Source organism: Podarcis tiliguerta, assembly GCF_965153285.1.
Source record: "Podarcis tiliguerta genome assembly, chromosome: 10".
Taxonomy (NCBI): Eukaryota; Metazoa; Chordata; class Lepidosauria; order Squamata; family Lacertidae; genus Podarcis; species Podarcis tiliguerta.
The window spans coordinates 71,635,900-71,656,928 of NC_139543.1; the positions used below are offsets into that span (position 1 = coordinate 71,635,900).

The following is a 21,029-nucleotide window of genomic DNA, read 5'->3' on the forward strand; positions in this document are numbered from 1 at the left end:
GCATGTTTAGCCTGGAGAAGAGGAGGTTAAGGGGGGATATGATAGCCCTGTTCAAATATATAAAAGGATGTCACATAGAGGAGGGAGAAAGGTTGTTTTCTGCTGCTCCAGAGAAGCGGACACGGAGCAATGGATCCAAACTACAAGAAAGAAGATTCCACCTAAACATTAGGAAGAACTTCCTGACAGTAAGAGCTGTTCAACAGTGGAATTTGCTGCCAAGGAGTGTGGTGGAGTCTCCTTCTTTGGAGGTCTTTAAGCGGAGGCTTGACAACCATATGTCAGGAGTGCTCTGATGGTGTTTCCTGCTTGGCAGGGGGTTGGACTCGATGGCCCTTGTGGTCTCTTCCAACTCTATGATTCTATGATTCTATCCCCAAATGGAAACCAGAGTTGGAGGTCATACATTTTCTATTACTGGGGAATGATCAGGAGCTCACCAAATTAGCGGCTAAATGTCTTTATTTGGTTTTTTGTTGCAGACGTCTGATCTCCCTGGAGACCTAGAGATGCAACATTAGACTTTTCGCCTCTTTTCATTTGACAAATGCTCTGTGACATTGGGGAGGTGGTCATTCTGTATTGATTTACTATGGATGTTTGTATGTGATGCCAATAAAAGGTTTGATGATGATGATGATGATTCTTGCCCTGAGCATTTGGAGCTGCTCAGCTGCTGCCCCCAATCCAAAAACTGAGATGATCCATTTTGATGCCTGGTTCCTCCCCATTCCCCACGCCTAGTGAGGACCAGACCTTGTACATAGCTGGCTTTCTATGGGGTGAGGACATGGTGCCACCAGTTTGCTGATGTTGAACCTGTGAAGGTCTGGCCAATGCATGGATGGTTGACCACTTAGGAACCCCACGGGTTCCACAGAGGAAGAAAGGCAGGATGTTAATAAAGGAATATCTGGGCTTCTCAATTCATCCCGGGCTTCTCAAGTTCTTTATTATTGCATACAGCAACCGTGTGAACATCTTGGCTTCTTTTTGTGATGCGTTGTGGTTCTAGCGCTGCCTTGTAGTTTTCTTAGGATATGAGCCACCCCCTTGAAGTGGAAGGACCGTCCGATGGGCTGAGAGAGGGTGCGACAGAGGGCATAGGGAAGGTGTAGGGAGAAGATAGTCCGATGTATGCTTCCACAGTTAAGCCAAGCCCTACCAGGCCCTGCCTGAAGACTGGCGAATTCCAGTGAGCAGAGAGACATTTGTCACAGAGAACACAGAGCAAGCCAGGCAACTTCTGGCTGGACGGAATTCTTTCCTAAATGCAAGTCACCCAGAACACTGCACTCGGGGAGATGAGTGAGGCACGGTTGGAAGTTGATTCCACAAAGTCCTCCTCCAAGGAGAAAGAGGAAGATGATCAGTCATCGCGAACACTCGAAGTTGCAAGGTTTTACAGAGTATGTTGGCAAGGGCAGAGGCAAAGCTGCCTGCTGCAACCACCTCTAAGACCATGTCTTGCTTTCGCACTGTTGGACCAGCCTCTCTGAGGATCCATGGATATTTAAAGCAGGGGTAGGCAACCTAAGGCCCGTGGGCTGGATCTGGCCCAATCGCCTTCTCAATCCGGCCCACGGACGGTCAGGGAATCAGCGTGTTTTCACCTTTGGTGGACACGCCCAAGGATTAAGACATTCTGGGAGATGATTTATAATGAAATAAAAAAGGTATTTAAATATACCTTTCTGAAGAAACCAGAAGCCTTTCCCCTGGCCATGGTCGGCCAATTGGTGCCAAAGAAGGATAGAACTTTTTTCATGTATGCAACAACAGCAGCAAGAATACTTATTGCAAAGTATTGGAAGACACAAGATTTACCCACCCGGGAAGAATGGCAAATGAAGTTGATGGACTACATGGAACTGGCGGAAATGACTGGCAGAATTCGAGACCAGGGAGAAGAGTCGGTGGAAGAAGATTGGAAAAAGTTTAAAGATTATTTACAGAAATATTGCAAAATTAATGAATGTTAAAAGAATGGTGGAATGAAGTTAATATGGCTTTAGTAGAAATGTTATAAGGATTTAAGTATAAATAGATTAATAGAATATTATAGGTAAATTAAGGTTAGAATGTGTTAAGATAATTATAGGATAGAAAACAGAGAAAGATGGAAAGGAATTGCTGAAATAATTGATAAAAGTGGAATACAAAAAGGGAGGTGCGAGGAAGTCGGTGAAATAAGTGAAGGAAAGACAAGATATGGAAATTGTTTGAGTGTTTATTGTTTCTGTTTGGTTTTGTTAGTTTAAGGTGTTGGTATGGTGTAGTGTTTTTGTATTGTATTGTTTTTTCTTTTTCTTTTTCTTTTTGTTTTGTCTTGTACTGTTTAAATTGTTTAAAAAGTAATAAATATTATTATTTTTTAAAAAAGGAATCAGCGTGTTTTTACATGAGTAGAATGTGTCCTTTTATTTAAAATGCATCTCTGGATTATTTGTGGGGCATAGGAATTTTTTCATATTTTTTCCCCAAAATATAGTCCGGCCCACCACATGGTCTGAGGGACGGTGGACCGGCCCACGGCTGAAAAAGGTTGCTGACCCCTGTTTTAAAAGCATTGAGATCCCGAGTGAAAATCCTGCATCTCTAGGCAGGGCTGGGGACTTCCCTTCCTTGAAACCCCAGGAAGCTGCTGCCAGTCGGTGTAGACAATACAGACCTAGTTGGGCCAGATGGTCTGACTCAGTATGGTTTCCTATGTCCCTAACATGTGGATTTCCCTCAATGAAAAGGGTGCTGAAAGCCGTCATTGGAGTTCACAACTGTTCAGCTGTGCATGTACAGAGTGCAGCGAGTGGAAGGAGCTTATGCAAGGGAGGCTAGGAGTCTGACGTGCAGTCGCAGCACGAAGGCTTGGGGCTACACGAAGGAGAACAGCAGGGCTCCAGCGACGGGTCGCTGCCCCTCGCAAGCTGACTCTCCCCAAACTCCATCTGTTTATCGAAAAGTGCCTTCTGCAGGGAGAGCTCCTTGAGGGCAGACAGGACGTCGGGTCCCACAGGGCCGCCTCGAAGGAGGTTGTAATTTTCCGCAGGGTCTGACTCCAGGTCAAAGAGCAGCGGGGGCTCGTGGCCTGTGAGGGGGGTCGTCCCGTGGCAGTCCTGGTCGGGGGTCGTGCCGCTATGGAAGGATCCTGCAATGGCACAAAAAGGAGAAAGGCCCCATCATTGCTGTCCCAGGTCAGGAAGGGGTTCAGATGACCACAGGGAGCTCAAGTCAGGATCAAGCCCTGGGCTTACCTTGCGTGAAGAAGTGGGCTTTGTATTTTTCATTGCGGACTGCGAAGACGCCGAGCGACTGGCTGGGGGCTGAGGGGTAATAGAAGATGTTCTGACGGGGACTCTGAAAGAGGAGCCAGAATGATATGCCTTGTGATATTTGGTTGAAAGGCAGCATATAAATTGAAGGAACAACAATATGGGGAAGGTAATAAGCAAAGCATGAGATTTTCCACTTCATTGCCCGCCAACAGAGAAAACGTTGAGCGGGACGCCATCAGCGGCAGGTCTGCTTTGTGGGATGTAATCCATTGGTGCAGTCAAATGCAACATTCCTTCTTTCCCTAGAATGGGCACAAGCAGGGGGACATCCAGTCAGTGTAACTTCCTGTTCCACTGGTCTGGAGCATCCTCCCCCTGCATGTGACCAGGGAGATGGGCATGGCTCTGGCTGACTCCATAAAAGAGACGAGTCACGCAGCCATCTCTCTCTCTTGATTCCACGCTGCTCTCCTGCTGCCATTTTTGTTCTCTTGATGCTGTTCTCTTAATGTGTTTTGCTGTCTGCTGGCTCTCAGCCAGCAGCACATGGGCTTTGATCCTTACAAAGGATGTAAGCCACACTTTTCTCTGTATTTGTAACTGCTAGCTAAAGCCTGCCTTCGGGGATCATACCGTGAACTGAATGTGAGTAAACTTCTTGTTACTTTGTGTCAGGGAACTGCCATCGGAGCTGGAGGCGGAGAGAAGGCTCCAGAGGGATGCCGGAGAGGGTCCCAGTAGGGAGAGAGGCAGCCCATCCGCTGGGGAAGGAAATCAGCGTAACACCAGTGGAGAAGGGGCGCAGATGGGGGAATTGGAGAGGTGGCTCCAGGACTCCTCGCCGGAGACCAGCAGAGAGAGCACGGGTACTCCGCTGCCCACACCCTCCCTGCGCAGAAGACTTCCGCGCAGGGAGAGTAGGAGAGGACTGGGCGTCAAACAGCTTTTATGCTGGAAAAGGTTCAAGAAACGCCCACTGACGGATTCTGCCAGCGACTGAGGCAGCCACGGAACTTGAGGCTGTCCAGACAGAAAAGGTTCAACCAGGTAACCTAGCCAGGAGTGGCGACAACTTATGCACGAGCAACCCCTAGAACCATTACACTTTGAAAGAGAAACTCTTGTGTCCTTATTCTTTTAAGAAGGATAAAAGGGGACACCAGGAATAATCCAATATGCTTAACTAAAGAGATTCAAATGAATCTGCAAACTAGCTTTCTGCTCTGCTACATGACTCACTAGAGTGAGTGAAGGAAGGATAATATTTAATCAATATATCCTCTCTTACTATCCTTAACATTCCCACAATCGGAGGGAACGTGGTGGAACTGCTGCAATCCCGGAAGACCAGTCTGCAGTGGCACGAAGGAAGCAGGGTGGAGTGCAGAGGGGTCAACGGACCACCCCGCTTCCCTGCCCCTACCTGCCCCCCACTCGGCAGCCCATTTCAATTCACGCTGACTGTGTCGGCCAATGCTGAGACGGAGAAACCAACCGGAAGCTCACCTTCCGACCTTCAAAGAGGACGGGGCTGAGGTCGTAGCCGTCCAGTGTGACATTGGGGAGAGGAACCCCAGCCAAGGCCGCCACTGTAGGCAGGATGTCTAGGGTGCTGGCCAGCTCATGGGTCACACCTGAATGCAGAAACAGACAGGAAAAGAAGGGGCAGCGAAAGACAATGGGGGTATGGTACTTTAAATTTTGGCGTTGACTTGTTTCAGCCCACCCGGGGAAGGTATACCCCCTAAGGTAAAGGTAAAGGTACCCCTGCCCATACGGGCCAGTCTTGACAGACTCTAGGGTTGTGCGCCCATCTCACTCAAGAGGCCGGGGGCCAGCGCTGTCCGGAGACACTTCCGGGTCACGTGGCCAGCGTGACAAAGCCACATCTGGTGAGCCAGCGCAGCACACGGAAACGCCGTTTACCTTCCCGCCAGTAAGCGGTCCCTATTTATCTACTTGCACCCGGAGGTGCTTTCGAACTGCTAGGTTGGCAGGCGCTGGGACCGAGCAGCGGGAGCGCACCCCGCCGCGGGGATTCGAACCGCCGACCTTTCGATCGGCAAACCCTAGGCGCTGAGGCTTTTACCCACAGCGCCACCCGCGTCCTGTATACCCCCCTAGAAATCCATTAAAAATAGTATTAATTATAATACCCCCATGTAACCGACAGGCAAGCAATACACCCAGTTTCACCGCCAGCCAAAGCAACCTCTGTCCTTCTTGCCGGATTGTAAGCACGGCCTGCAAGGTCCAGGATGGGGAGACAGTCCTTTAAAAAATTTTTTTAAAGAAACCACGAGGTGCCAAGCCCAGATTGGGAAGACAGGTGCTGTAACATCCTCTGAACACAAGGCAGGAAGGGTAGCCATGGCAGGTGCAGGCAGTGGCGTAGCAAGGTTAGGTGGTACCCAGTGTGGAAAATTTATTGTCACCCCCTCCCCCCTTGAAATCTAGTTGGACTCCCAAGAGACTGCGATCTACTCACAGTATAAAAAGGCTGGCTGTGATCTACCCATTGTCATTGCCAGGAGTTGCTGAGTTTTTTTTAGGGGTAAAAGGTAAAGGGACCCCTGACCGTTCAGTCCAGTCGCAGACGACTCTGGGGTTACGGCGCTCATCTCACTTTATTGGCTGAGGGAGCCGGCGTACAGCTTCCGGGTCATGTGGCCAGCATGACTGAGCGGCTTCTGGCAAACCAGAGCAGCGCACGGAAATGCTGTTTACCTTCCCGCTGGAGCAGTACCTATTTATCTACTTGCACTTTGACGTGCTTTCGAACTGCTAAGTGGGCAGGAGCAGGGACCGAGCAACAGGAGCTCACCCCGTCACGGGGATTTGAACTGCCAGCCGACCTTCTGATCAGCAAGTCCTAGGCTCTGTGGTTTAACCCACAGTGCCACCCGCATCCCTTTTTTTAGGGGAGGGTTGGCCAAAGTTGTTGAGCTTCTTTTGGGGTTACAGGCTTTGGGTCCTGAGTTGAGGGGAATTCTCCTTCTCTCCTTCCTTTCACCCTCCACTTGTTTGCTTGCCTGCCTCCTTCCCATCCTCTCCTTGCCTGCCTGCCTCCTAAAGCAGCCTGGGAGCGCGGGGCTGTCAAAACGAGGGGGGAGTGAAGGCCACTGGCAAAGCGGCACAGATCTACCCCTTCCCCTGACAGATCGCGGTAGGCGGGAATCACAGGCAGGTGGTGTGCAGAATGTCACCTCCCTCAGTAATGACACCTGGGGCAGTCCACCCCCACCTTGCTCCACCCCTGGATGCAGGACTGCACCTGCTCTAGCGGTTGCTGCAACCCTGAGGCAGCAAGGGCCGGACGTACCTGGGGCAATGCGGCCTGGCCAGTAGGCCACAGCAGGCTCCCTCACTCCTCCCTCATACGTTGTGCCTTTGCCACACTTGAGGTGGCCAGAGCTCCCTCCTCGGGACATGCGCATAGTTTCAGGGCTGTAAGCGAGAGGAAATAAACATTAGCTGTCAAGTGTCCCTTATTTGGCGGGACAGTCCCTTATCCCAGCGCCATGTCCCGCTGCTGTCCCTTATTGATGAGGCTTCGTTTGGCTGCTGGCATGGCTTTCTGCCTTTGGCTCGGAGGGGCTCAGAGGTTGAACATACCTGTGGCCAGAAAATCCCTTATTTTGGCTGCTGATCCCTTATTTTTGAGGCTGCTGGTCCCTTATTTTCAAATCTGTAAGTTGACAGCTATGATTAGGGTGCAATATTCCCCCATCCCACCCCCTTTTCATTTAAAACATTTTCTAAATTACATTTCAAAATATTCATTTAAGCAACCTTAAATCAATAACTTCCCTTCTCTTCTTTCTATGGTTCATTGTACATACCTTAAAGGTAAACGGACCCCTGACCATTAGGTCCAGTCACGGCCAACTCTGGGGTTGCAGCGCTCATCTTGCTTTACTGGCTGAGGGAGCTGCCGTTTGTCCGCAGACAGCTTCCAGGTCATGTGGCCAGCATGACTGAGCCACTTCTCGTGAACCAGAGCAGCACACGGACATGCCGTTTACCTTCCCGCCAGAGCGGTACCTATTTATCTACTTGCACTTTGACGTGCTTTCAAACTATGTTGGCAGGAGCAGGGACCGAGCAACGGGAACTCATCTCGTCGCAGGGATTCGAATCACCGGCTTTCTGATCGGCAAGTCCTAGGCTCCGTGGTTAAACCCACAGCGCCACCTGTGGCCTTTTACATACCTTACATCCCTGCATATTTTATATGAACTAAACCGTTCAGTAATCAATTGCTACATCCATCAAATCTTATTTGCACTGTCGAATTTATCTTAATGCTACCAGCGTTTTCAAATGAACACAATTTTCACCCATATATTCAGTAAACATTTTCCAGTCTTCTTTAAACATGCATTTTTCTTGTTTTCTTATTCTATATGTTAGATATATTCCATCAGTTTAAGTTAACATTCTTCTTTGGTTGGGACCTCGCTCATTTTCCATTAAAACACCCCCTTTCTAACAAACGTGGTGCAGATCACTTGCGTCTTACGCAGGGATTAATTTCCCTGGGCTGTGTGCATAAAGCCAAAATTGTGTATGGTCAAAACAACGCCTTGGAAGTGCCCCTGTGCGATCATCTTTACCTTCCAGAGCCGGCATGCCAAAAGGGTCTTAACCCCTCACCACAAATGGGAAAGAGAGCTTTCAAACACTGAGTTTACTTACTGGTCTCTGGGAGGCTCTTGCGAGATCTTGCATGGCCATCCCAAGATCTCATGAGAGCCTCAGGAAGTCTGAGAGTTTAAATGCTCCTTCCACACTGGGGAAGCCCTGCGCAAAAAGAGCTTTTAAGCTCTCCACCTTCCATGTGTTTAATTTGTGCAATGTCAACCGCATACAGTTGAACTTGCATGTGTTCAATGCACATAAGTTGCCTGGAACTCAAAGCTCCCCAAATTCTGCAGCCATATCTTATGGCCAGATGGATCAATTTGCCTTCAAGGAGCTCAGGAGCTCAGCTGTAGTCAAAAAGTATATTAAGGCAGCAGAACTAGTCTCCAATGTCAGCAATTCACTGTCCATCCTAATAAAATCCGCAACAGTCTTTGCCAATCTTTCCTGCTTCCCGAGCAAAAAAGAAAACGTTGAGACCCAGTTCTGGGTTAGATATCTTGGAGATGAGAAGCACCCTCACCCATTGTCGGCGGTGAAGAACACCAGGGAGTTTTCGGCTACCCCGCCGTCCTGCAGCGCTTGCAAAATGTGCCCCACGGATCCATCAAACTCAAGGAGGGCATCTCCGAAAGGGCCCCTGGGCGAGCGGCCTGCGTATTCTTCGCTCGCAAACTGGGGGTAATGCGTGTGCTGTGGACGGGTAGAGAACAAGGCACTTGTCAATGTTCCTAACTTCAGCAGAATAGTTTCACCAGGAAACCTCGGAAGAGCCCTGCTGCTTCCATTGTCCAAGGCGGCCCAGCAAGACGCCTCTGGGGAGCATGCAAGGACGATGCGGGAGGGAATAGCTCTCTCCCCCTTTAGGCATCCTGGCTCATTGCAATTGATAGAGGAGATGCTGTGAAATTAAAACTATGTGTACCGCCATGCTCCACCCCCACTCCCAGTTTAATTTCGCCAAAAGTTGATCTCTACCATTCCCATTTTCCTGGCTGGGGCTTCTGTGTGGTGGCTCCCTTGTTATATACAGTGGTACCTCAAGTTACAAATGCCTCAGGTTACAAATGCTTCAGGTTACAAACTCCGCTAACCTGGAAGAGGTACCTCAAGTTGAGACCTTTGCCCCAGGATGAGAACGGAAATCGTGTGCCGGTGGCACAGTGGCAGCAAGAGGCCCCATTAGCGAAAGCACACCTCTGGCTAAGAACCGTTTTAGGTTAAGAACAGACCTCCGGAACGAATTACCGGTACATTCGTAACTAGAGGTACCACTGTATAAGTCTTTCCATCTGGAGATATGCCCCCCCCCTCTCATGACGTCTAGGAGACAACTTAAAGAAACACATTTTCTCACAGGCTTTTGAACTGATTGTAAGGCTGCTGCAGCATTACTAACTGGTTTAACCGCCTTGTTGCAGTGTTTTAATGGTGTTTTAACTTCATTATTTTGTTTTGTTCCCACTAAACACCAGGAAGAACTTTCTGACGACGCAAGTCATACAGTAGCCGAATACACCATCTACAATAGCAGATGATGGACTTTCCTTCCTTGGAGGGTTTTAAGCAGAGGTTGGACGGCCACCTACCATGTATGTTTTAGTTAAGAGTCCGGCATTGTGTGGGGTGAGGCTAGAGGACCCTCAGAGTCCCTTCCAACCCTTACAATTCTTTGTTAAAGACAGGGGCAGCCCAGCAGTGCTCTTAACTGCCCGCACCTGGTGGTCAGAAACATGCAGCATTTTATATTTATAAAATCATCATTTGGCAGCAGAAGAGCCTTGAGGTTTTGAGAAGGGTCTGTTCCATCAGAAATGTGCATACATGTGATTATTCTGCAGGATGCATTTCATCACCCAAGGGTGGGGCTAAGCATGATAAGGGGAACTCAGACTATTCTTTTAAAGCACACAACCCTTTTTCAAAAGCCGCTCAAGACAAGAGACTTGCAGCAGTTCTGCTCTTTGTGAAGAAACACCTGCTGCAGTTATCTCCCGCTTGGACTACTGCAATGCGCTCTACGTGGGGCTATCTTTGATGGTGACCCAGAAACTACAACTAATCCAGAATGTGGCAGCTGGACTGGTGACTGGGAGTGGCCGCCGAGACCATGTAACACCAGTCCTGAAAGACCTACATTGGCCCCCAGTACATTTCCAAGCACAATTCAAAGTGCTGGTGCTTTAAAGCCCTAAACTGCCTTGGCCCAGTATCCCTGAAGGAGTGTCTTCACCCCCATTGTTCAGCCAGGTCACTGAGATCCAGCTCCGAGGGCCTTCTGGAGGTTCCCTCCCTGTGAGAAGCGAGGTTGCAAGGAACAGGCAGAGGGCCTTCTTGGTGGTGGCGCCCGCCCTGGGGAACACCCTCCCATCAGATGTCAAGGAAATAAACAACTATCTGACTTTTAGAAGACATCTGAAGGCAGCCCTGTTTAGGGAAGTTTTTAATGTTTGAAGTTTTCTTGTGCTGTTAATATTCTGTTGGGAGCCGCCCAGAGTGGCTAGGGAAACCCAGACAGATGGGCAGGGTATATTAAGAATAATATTAGCTCCAGAGGGGAGCGGGGTGCGTCAAAATCCCCATCAACCAGAGAGGTGGGAGACCATGCAGCCACTCAATTCTTGCCTGTGTGGCATACAAGCACGTCTCACACAGCCGCAGGCAGCGCTGGAGCTCTGCTGGACTCCAGAGCACAGGCTCCAGCCCATCCAAAGGACAGGAATAAAACTTAACTGCCTGGGTTCTTTGCCCCAAGCCTGCACAAAGAGCTCCGGAACTTACATGGGAGGCATAATATAGCAGGAAGGACTGGTTGTGCCGTGCGCAACCGACAATGAAGTCTCGGATAAAGCCGTTGTAGAGAAGCTGCAAGTATGGGAAGGACACAGGTTGCTCTATGATGCTCTGGTTCAAAAACAGGGGGACGGGAACCACTCCCTGGTCGCAAGTCCCAAAGCAGGGCGTGTCCGGGGGGAAGCAGGTGAGGTTCTGGCAGGGGCCCTGAAGCAGGATGAAGAAGAAGGAAGGTGGTGTTATCACAGGAGAGAGGAGTCGTCAGAGCATGCCAGAGGCACAGAATGCTCACAAAACCACAGGCGCTCGTTGCCTTAGAAGCCCATTTAAGGATTCCCACTCATCGTTCTAGCTCCACCAGCACCACTCCCATATGGGCGATGATGAAGTTTAACCTTAATCTCTCTCTCTCTCTCTCTCTCTCTCTCTCTCTCTCTCACACACACACACACACACACGGCCGGATTTAGCTTTGATGAGGCCCTAAGCTACTGAAGGTAATGGGGCCCTTGATACGTCCATCTGTCCTTTGTCAACAACAAATGGTCACTGTTTTGTGTGTTGAATATATGCTATATGGTAATTGATGGACCTAATAGGTATCTCAAGCCATTTACACATGTGGGCATGCAACTAGTCCATGCAGAACGTAGGCACCCTATATACAGAAATATACCTGAAGGAGCGTCTCCACTCCCATCATTCAGCCCGGATACTCAGATCCAGTGCTGAGGGCCTTCTGGTGGTTTCCTCATTGCAAGAAGTGAGGTTACAGGGAACCAGGAAGAGCCTTCTCAGTGGTGGCGCCCGCCCTGTAGAATGCCCTCCCATCAGATGTCAAGGAAATAAGCAGCTATCCTATTTTTAAAAGACATCTGAAGGCAGCCCTGTTTAGGGAAGTTTTAAATATTTAATCCTGTTTTGTTTTTAACACTCGATTGGGAGCCGCCCAGAGGGGCTGGGGAAACTCAGCCAGATGGGAGGGGTATAAATAATAAATTGTTATAATATTATTATTATAGAAAGGAGCAAACCAGTGATATTTTAGGGAGCAGGCTAGCAGGTAGGGGCTCAAGACTTACAACATAGGAGCCTACACAACACAAAACACTGTTGCTGTATGTAGGTTTTATTTTATTGGTTTTTTATCTTATATTTTTGAAATGTACATGCAGGGTTTTTTTCCATTAATTTTTTTTTTCGGGGGGGGGGGCAAGAGAGTGGGGCTCTAAGCTATAGCTTGTTTAGCTTTTTTTTTAAACCCAGCACTGCTTTCCCTCACACACAATTCAACGACATTTCACAGCGAAGAACTTAACAAGAGCCTTGCCAGTGCAGACCAAATGCCCATCCAGACCAGCAGCCCATTCCCAAGAGGAGCAACTACATAGATGCTCCCAGGAAACCCCCAAATTCCAGGCCCAAAGGCAACAGCCTTCTCTTGCTGCCGCTTCCCAGTAAATAGGGCTCAGGGCCACATTCTGAAATGTAATGTTTAAAGTTCATTGCATTGTTAATTTAATGCTTAAAGATCTCTGCATTGCAGGGGGCTGGACTAGATAACTCTCTGCGTCCCTTCCAACTCTACAGTTCTGTGATTTGTTTGTGAGAAGCATTTTTCAAAGAATTAAGTGATATTGTATTGCCAATATAATATCAATGTAAAGGGACCCCTGACCATTAGGTCCAGTCATGGACGACTCTGGGGTTGCGGTGCTCATCTTGCTTTACTGACTGAGGGAGCCGGCGTACAGCTTCCGGGTCATGTGGCCAGCATGATTAAGCAGCTTCTGGCAAACCAGAGCAGCACACAGAAACACCGTTTACCTTCCCGCCGGAGCGGTACCTATTTATCTGCTTGCAGTTGATGTTCTTTCGAACTGCTAGGTTGGCAGGAGCTGGGACTCAGCAACGGGAGCTCACCCCATCACAGGGATTCGAACCGCCAACCTTCTGATCGGCAAGGCTCTGTGGTTTAACTCGCAGCACCACCCGCGCCCCAAGGTAGCCAGGTTCAAATCTGAACCTGCTGAATTCAGTGCTTTTCTTTTTATATATATAAAAAAATGAACCACTAAATTCACAGTGAATGCTGTGATTGAGGGGAGAAATCTCGCATTTCCCTAAGCAGATCTGAATTAGACCCTCTCATTAAAACTGCTTCAACTGCAGCCTAAAGCACAGCACAAGGGTCTCCTAGCCCAGCTCTCCTCCTTTCCTGCAGCGACGCCAAGCCTTCCCTCTTCTGAGCCTGTGCTGCTCCCTGCTTTGCCCACCCGGCCGCATCTCACCTGGTCATGCGAATAGGGCAACCCCAGGAATTGGTCGAACCCTTGGTGCATGGGCAGGAACGTCCCATTCGGTCCAAGGCCCAGGTGCCACTTGCCTATCATGGCGGTGGCATAGCCTCGCCCCTTCAGCAGCTCCGCCAGAGTCACCTCGGCCAAGGGGAGGCCTCCTCGGGAGCCAGGGTAGAACACGCCGGGGTAAACACCAGAGCGGGTCTGGTAGCGACCCGTCAGCAGGGCTGCCCTGGAGGGATGAGAGCAAGTAGGAATGACACCAGAGTTCTGGGCCAACAGCCAGGCAGTCATATGGCTCCAGCCAAACCCCACCCACTCCAGAAGGAACATGTAGTCACCTGCCCACTCAAGGAAAGGTGCCCCAGGCAGCGCCAGATTTACGGCAATGTGGACAGTTCCTCCCCTGCCCCCCCCCCGGGCGCTGAGCAGAGCAGGTGCAGAATAATACTGTATTAGCCTGAATATAAGCCTCACTTCCCCCTCGCCAAATTCCGACCATGAAAAGTTAAACTGCAGCTTAAATTTGCGACCTTACAAAAATGGGTTTTTACGGTATCGCTGCTGAAACAGACGTACAGTAAAAAGGAACAAAACATGTTTTCTTGACAATTTGCGAGCTTCAGACTGTTGCCATTTACAAGTGTGCCTGTGGAATTGTGGCGATTGAATAGTGATTTATGATTTTAGCGTTGTATGGAAACTTTTGCGGGCTTGCAAGATCAAAGGCTTCAATTGGCTCAGAGTTATAATTCTACCAAACGCAGGAATTTTCAGCCTGTAACCCAATTTTAAGGGAGCAGATTATATTCCGGTATTGTCCTTCCTCCCCCCCCCCCCCAATTTTAAAGGTGTGGCTTATTTGCGGGCCAATACGGTAATAATAATACCCAATAATAATGACTCAAGGTTGGAAGGGGTGCCCAATTTTGTCCTTGCTCAGGGTGCCATATTACCAAATGTTGGGTGTAGTGAAGGGTTAACCTTCTGTGCCTCGAGACTGAGGAGACGGGCTTACTTCCCTTGTAAGCCTGTTGTCGGCAACACCAAAGTCCACCCCTGCCCAAGGACTAAGGGAAGGGAGCGAAAGAACATGCAAGAACCAGTCATCGTGTGTGTACTGGTGTCCAGAACATTTTACGGTTAGCATAGTCTGTATAACTGCATATCTGGGGTGTGGGGAGGAGGGACTGAGTCCGGGAAAGATGACTGTCCCCTTTGGTGTGACTTATGTCACATTAACTACCGTATTTTTCGCTCTATAAGACGCACCAGACCACAAGACGCACCTAGTTTTTGGAGGAGGAAAACAAGAAAAAAAATATTCTGAATCTCAGAAGCCAGAACAGCAAGAGGGATCGCTGCGCAGCGAAAGCAGCAATCCCTCTTGCTGTTCTGGCTTCTGGGATAGCTGCGCAGCCTGCATTCGCTCCATAAGACGCACACACATTTCCCCTTACTTTCTAGGAGGGGAAAAGTGAGTCTTATAGAGCAAAAAATACGGTAACTCCCAACAATTGATCAAGAAAGGGAGATGGGGATTGGCCTACCGGGAGGGGCTGCAGACGGGGCTGCTGCTATAGAAGTCGGTGAACCGTAGACCGGAGGCCGCCATCTTGTCCAGGTTGGGTGTCGAGGAGGTGGGATGCCCATAGCTGCCAAGATCTCCAAAGCCCAGGTCATCGGCTAAAATGAGGACAATGTTGGGGGGCTGGCGGGCTGAACTCAGCGGAGCCAGGACCACCAGGCACAGAAGCACAAGTCCCAGAGAAGGCATGGCTAATGAAGGCATGTCCCCAAAGCCCGTTCCCTGATGCTGCCCAGGTACTTAATGTCAAGGTTGGTGCCAGGAAGCCTGTTGGCCTACAGTCAGAAGAAGCTTTGCTGGAGTGACTACAGAGACAGGGCAGGAACCAAATATTCTAGCCTCTCCAGCTCAAAACAACCATTGCCTCTTCTCAGCTACCTGCACCCCGACTCTAGAATAGCAAGATCACAGTACTAGGAGGTTGTCACGGATAATCCTCCTCTTTGTGGCAGATGGCAGGTGCTCTGTAGAAGACAAGTCTGCAAGGAGAACCGACAGCTTGGTAGGGATGGAGATATTGAAGAGTGCATCACTGAAAACATGAAGACCAAAGAAAGAAGACTCTCTTAAAACAAAAGAAGAACGTTGCTGCATCAAGCCAAAGGAGGCCCATCTAATCCAGGATCCTGTTCTCACAGGGCCAACCAGAAGCTCCAGTGGGAAGTCCCAAGCAAGATCCAAGCACAACAGCTCCTCTCCCCCGTTGGGAATCCCAGGAACTGGTGTCCTGATTCTGAAGAGCACAGCCAGCGTGGCTAACTAGCGCTTACCCATCATGAATCTGCCAAACCCTCTCTTAAAGCCATCTAAGGAGGCAGCCAACACTGTTTAAGGATACAATGGTAAGACTTCGTTTCATCTGTCCTGAAATCTTCCAACATTCAGCTTCACTGAAGGGTTCTGAGTTCGAGCATAGAACCTGTAATGGGAGACAAAAAAATGTATATGCCCTATTCTTCTCATTTTTCACAGGGATTTATAGCCAGCTCCACACTTTCTGTGTTTAACTTCCCTCCCCCCCCCCGCCGGAAGAATTCCTGCAGATGTCCATACCATGAATATGATCATGTTTGCCACACCATTCCTGTGACTAACTGCGTTTCTAATCTAAAAAGCCACAAACATTGCAACTTTTCCACACAGAGAATTTTCCCTTCTCCTTTGCTGCCCTGTGCGCTGCTCTGCAATATCCCTTTGCAATATACTGACCAGGTTTTGATGCGGTCACAGCAAAGATGTGCAGAGCACATTACAAATGATCCGCAGTTTTGTTTTCAATCCTTTTCTTCAGGAACCCTAGCATGGAATTTGCCTTTTGCTTGTCTACACACTGGGTTAATGATCCCACGATGCCAAGATCCCTTTCCCAGTAAGTCACTGCCAGGTCAGACACTGTCAGCCTCTGTGTGAATTCAGGATCTGTCCCAGTTTCCATCAATTTACACTTGCACCTGCCATTTTGTTGTCATCCAGTTTGGAGAAATCTTTCTGAAACTACACACAATTCTTTTATGTTTTGACCACACAGAATATTGTGATGTTATCTGGAAGCAGGACCACATCACTGCTAACCCTTCCTTGAGATTATTTCTGAACATTTTTTAAAACAACAACGACACTGGTTGGGACTTCAGATTTTGGAGGGCTCTGCTTTCTACATCCCTCCACCAGCAAAACTTACCACTGATTCCTACTCTTGTATTCCTGTTCTTTAACAGGTTAGCTGACCTTGAGCCAGACATCCTGGAGAGTGAAGTCAAATGGGCCTTAGAAAGCACTGCTAATAACAAGGCCAGTGGAAGTGATGATATTCCAGCTGAACTATTTAAAATTTTAAAAGATGATGCTGTTAAGGTGCTACACTCAATATGCCAGCAAGTTTGGAAAACTCAGCAGTGGCCAGAGGATTGGAGAAGATCAGTCTACATCCCAATCCCAAAGAAGGGCAGTGCCAAAGAATGCTCCAACTACCACACAATTGCACAATTGCACTCATTTCACACGCTAGCAAGGTTATGCTTAAAATTCTACAAGGAAGGCTCAAGCAGTATGTGGACCGAGAACTCCCAGAAGTGCAAGCTGGATTTCAAAGGGGCAGAGGAACCAGAGACCAAATTGCAAACATGCGCTGGATTATGGAGAAAGCTAGAGAGTTCCAGAAAGACATCTACTTCTGCTTCATTGACTATGCCAAAGCCTTTGACTGTGTCGACCACAGCAAACTATGGCAAGTTCTTAAAGAAATGGGAGTGCCTGACCACCTCATCTGTCTCCTGAGAAATCTCTATGTGGGACAAGAAGCTACAGTTAGAACTGGATATGGAACAACTGATTGGTTCAAAATTGGGAAAGGAGTACGACAAGGCTGTATTTTGTCTCCCTGCTTATTTAACTTACATGCAGAATTCATCATGCAAAAGGCTGGGCTGGATGAATCCCTAGCCGGAATTAAGATCACCGGAAGAAATATCAGCAACCTCAGATATGCAGATGACACAACCTTGATGGCAGAAAGTGAGGAGGAATTAAAGAACCTTTTAATGAGGGTGAAAGAGGAGAACACAAAATATGGTCTGAAGCTCAACATCAAAAAATGAAGATCATGGCCACTGGTCCCATCACCTCCTGGCAAATAGAAGGGGAAGAAATGGAGGCAGTGAGAGATTTTACTTTCTTGGGCTCCATGATCACTGCAGATGGTGACAGCAGCCACAAAATTAAAAGACGCCTGCTTCTTACGAGAAAAGTAATGACCAACCTAGACAGCATCCTAAAAAACAGAGAAATCACCTTGCCAACAAAGGTCCGTCTAGTTAAAGCTATGGTTTCCCCAGTAGTGATGTATGGAAGTGAGAGCTGGACCATAAAGAAGGCTGATTGCCGAAGAATGGATGCTTTTGAATTATGGTGCTGGAGGAGACTCTTGAGAGTCCCATGGACTGCAAGAAGATCCAACCTCTCCATTCTGAAGGAAATCAGCCCTGAGTGCTCACTGGAAGGACAGATCCTGAAGCTGAGACTCCAATACTTTGGCCACCTCATGAGAAGAGAAGACTCCCTGGAAAAGACCCTGGTGCTGGGAAAGATGGAAGGCAAAAGGAGAATGGGACGACAGAGGACGAGATGGTTGGATAGTTACCAGCATGAGTCTGACCAAACTGCGGGAGGCAGTGGAAGACAGGAGTGCCTGGCGTGCTCTGGTCCAGGGGGTCACGAAGAGTCGACTAAACGATTAAACAACAGCAGCAGCAGGTTAGCAGCCCACATAAGGACACCTTTTCTCACCTTCTTGCCAAGTTCCCATGGAGTTAGGGCCTTTGTGAAATCTAAGTACACTGTGTTCCCCAGCAAAACCCATGCAATTAGTTTTTTACATTCTCAAACAACTCTAAACCTGTTCTTTAACAGGTTAGCAGCCCACATGAGGACACATTTTCTCACTTTCTTGCCAAGTTCCCAAGGGGTTTCGGCCTTTGCGAAATCTAAGTACACTGTGTTCATCAGCAAAACCCACACAACTGATTTTTTTACATTCTCAAAGAACTCTAAAAGCCTAGGGCTCATCCACACCCAAGGCTGGATTTAGGTTTGATGAGGCCTTAAGCCCGGCACCTCCAAACTCGGCCCTCCAGATGTTTTGGGATTACAGTCCCCATCATCCCTGACCACTGGTCCTGTTAACTAGGGATGATGGGAGTTGTAGTCCCAAAACAGCAGGAAGGCCGAGTTTGGGGATGCCTGCCTAAGCTACTGAAGGTAATGGGGCCCTTTATATGTCCAGCTGTCCTTTATCAACAACTATTTGTCACTGCTTCCTGTGCTGAATATATGCTATAAGGTAATTTATGGACCTAATAGGTATCTAAAGCCATTTTATTTGTTTTTTAGCTTATATTTTGGAAATGTACATGCAGTTTATTTTTCCTTTAATTTTTTTGTGGCCCCCAAGAGAGTGGGGCCCTAAGCTATAGCTTGTTTAGCTTATGTGTAAATCTGGCCCTGATCCACACCCACCTTTGTTCCACATTTCTAGTTCCCTGTCTGAGTGCATATATATTTTTTTGCTTCTTCAGAAGCTCACCTCCGTCTAATCCAGTGGGGTCCCCCTCAGCCTCTGCATCTTAGGCCAGCTTCCAAGGCAAAGCACCTAAATTAATCTTCCCGAGAAGCACCTGCAAAAGCTCCTCTTAGTCCCCCACCACAAAGCCCACATCCGCCCAGAGCAACACTCACCCAACTTCAGAAATGCTCCAAGAATATGCCTGGAGGGGGGCAGGAAAACGTCCCTGGCGTTGCCTTGAGGCATCAGGAGGCGCAGGGTCTGGCAACCGACTTCACGGGGCACGCCCACACTTTCACTTCCCCAGTGCTTCAAAAAAGTCATGGAAAAGCATTAAAAATGCTCAGTTATCTGATGTTCTGCCCACCCCACCCCCGGCAAACAGAAGCCCGCCCCACTCGACAAAAGAAGCACAACAATTTGGGGGCGATCGCCGTCCTCCTCCCTAACAAAAATCCTGTCTACGCCTGTGCACTTTCCCCGGCAAACATCACTGTGTCTTCCCCGAATTGAGTTTCGCTCCGAATTCCCTCTAGGCATGGCACCAGCAGAAGGGTGGCCACTCTCGAGCCCCGCCCGGGCATCTATCTCCCCGTTTGCAGAACTGGGGGGAATCCGGGGCGCGAGAGCGCAAAGGGCGCGCGGAGGGGCATCGCGGTGCCAGCTGTACCCGCAGAGATCGCCCGCCCGTCCCTTTTCCCACGACCCGGCGAGGCTGCCCAGACCGCCCGACCCTCCACCTTCCCTCCGCGCGCCTCGCTCATCGCGAGGAGACCCACCCGGTTGAGCAACAGCGGTGGCGACAGCTGCTCTTGCGCGCGCCCCCGAGATCCCGCGGCGCTGGGCATGCTGGGACTTGCAGTCCCCGAGAGTTGGTGAGCCCGCTGAAGGGCGGGGCCCTGGAACGGATCCCAGAAGCCGTCCCGAGCAGGATCCGCTCCTAGCGCCTGCGTCGCCGCCGCCACCTCCCGCTTAGCTTCGCCCTTGCGCCTCCTCCGCTTGGAAGGGGTCCCCCAGCAGCCAGGGTCATCTAGTCCGACCCTTTGCAGTGCAGAAATCTCCACTGAGATGATTCGTTCTTCCTATTAACCCCCCTTCCTCCCTAAGGAGATCCCGTAAAGTGCAACAGATCAATGGGGCTGGCAGACTGTATCGCATTCTGTGTATGCTCAGGGGTCTCCAGTATCGCTCCCATGCTCCATGCCTTTGAAACATGCCCAGAATATGATGCTGCGCCTTCCTCGCTTCCGTGCTCACCCCGTCTGCCCTGCCGCTCTTCCTCTGGATCTCAACTGCGTGTGCGCAACGCGTGTGCAAAGCAGCGTCACTGGGCCCGGGGCTGGGCATCGCGGGCGCAAGACAGCATCTTCCGGGAAAGCTCTCTGCAAAAAGCGCAGCGCAGCTTTCTGTCCGAAGCCGGCAGCTCTGGATCAGGGCTGCCGCGCGTACCTTTTGCGAAAGATTTTGGGCAGCGGAGATGCGAGGAGAGAGCCGGCCCTTGCCTTCTGGCCGAGCAAGAGCTTTGCTCTAGAGAAGGGTGGCCACTCGGGCGCAAAAAATCTCTCCTTGGCAGTGGCAGAAGCCGTGAAATAGAGAACAGAGGCATGGCGGGTTGGGGGAGGCAGGCGAGAGAGAGAGACTTGAGAAACAGGCTGGGCGGGGAGGAAAAAGAGAGAGAGAGAGAGAAAGGGAGAGGTCTGGATGGGGCGTGTGCCATCTGCAGGCAAAGGCCAGAAGTGGGCATGGTGGGAAAGTCAGAGGGCACGACATGGGCAGCAAGCAGAGGCCTCCACGTTCGAGGGTGCCCCTTGTGTGCCCAGCCTTGCCCACTCTGACAAGGGCCTCCGATCATCTTGCCACAAGATGCCCTCCTCCCGGATCTGGCAGTGCCTGTTGAAGACAGGTCTCGCCCACCACTTGGGCACAAATGGCACAGGGCGGCATTTCCAGGAGTCGGCACGGTGCCCAGCCAGAAGGGGGGGCGGAGGGGGCACCGGGCCAGACAGAACCCCAGCGACAGACGGCGCTGGGGGGGGGGGCAGACGGTTAATTGCAGGCTTGCTTCATTTGTACTCAATTAACAGAACGGAGAGCTCGTGCTTTGAACAGGGAGCTGCTGCCAAGGAAATGCCAGGAACAGGGACCTAGAGGCGCGGGGGGGGGGGGTGAGAGGAAGGTGGGGGGCATGGAGGGAGGGAGAGAGAGAAAATCACCCAGCATTAGCACCCGAAGGGAGCAAGCATGACGGCTAGCCAGGGTTAGATTTGGGGCGAGGAGCAATACATTTAACAATGTAAAATATCTTCATCCAATTAAAAAGTAAAACTCTGGATAGTGAAGCCCCTGAGGGTTTAACCCTCTCTCACCGCAGC

At 49.8% G+C, this 21,029-nt stretch overlaps 1 protein-coding gene and 1 long non-coding RNA gene across 2 annotated transcripts; one reads left to right on the top strand and one right to left on the bottom strand.

Annotated features, from left to right (window-relative positions):
- Positions 1-444: 444 nt before the first annotated feature.
- Positions 445-19,948, bottom strand: ARSA (arylsulfatase A). The gene is made up of 10 exons (XM_083402221.1): positions 19,437-19,948; positions 14,560-15,583; positions 13,001-13,241; positions 10,698-10,916; positions 8,440-8,609; positions 6,595-6,719; positions 4,779-4,906; positions 3,252-3,354; positions 2,402-3,145; positions 445-1,613 (listed from the first exon to the last, which is right to left on the bottom strand). Exons 2-9 carry the CDS (start codon positions 14,799-14,801, stop codon positions 2,832-2,834), a joined length of 1,542 nt encoding a protein of 513 aa, XP_083258347.1. The 5' UTR covers positions 14,802-15,583; positions 19,437-19,948; the 3' UTR covers positions 445-1,613; positions 2,402-2,831.
- Positions 4,886-5,558, top strand: LOC310659324. Its single transcript, XR_014502759.1, has 2 exons — positions 4,886-5,021; positions 5,397-5,558. It is a non-coding gene; the product is annotated as an uncharacterized lncRNA (long non-coding RNA).
- Positions 19,949-21,029: the final 1,081 nt, after the last annotated feature.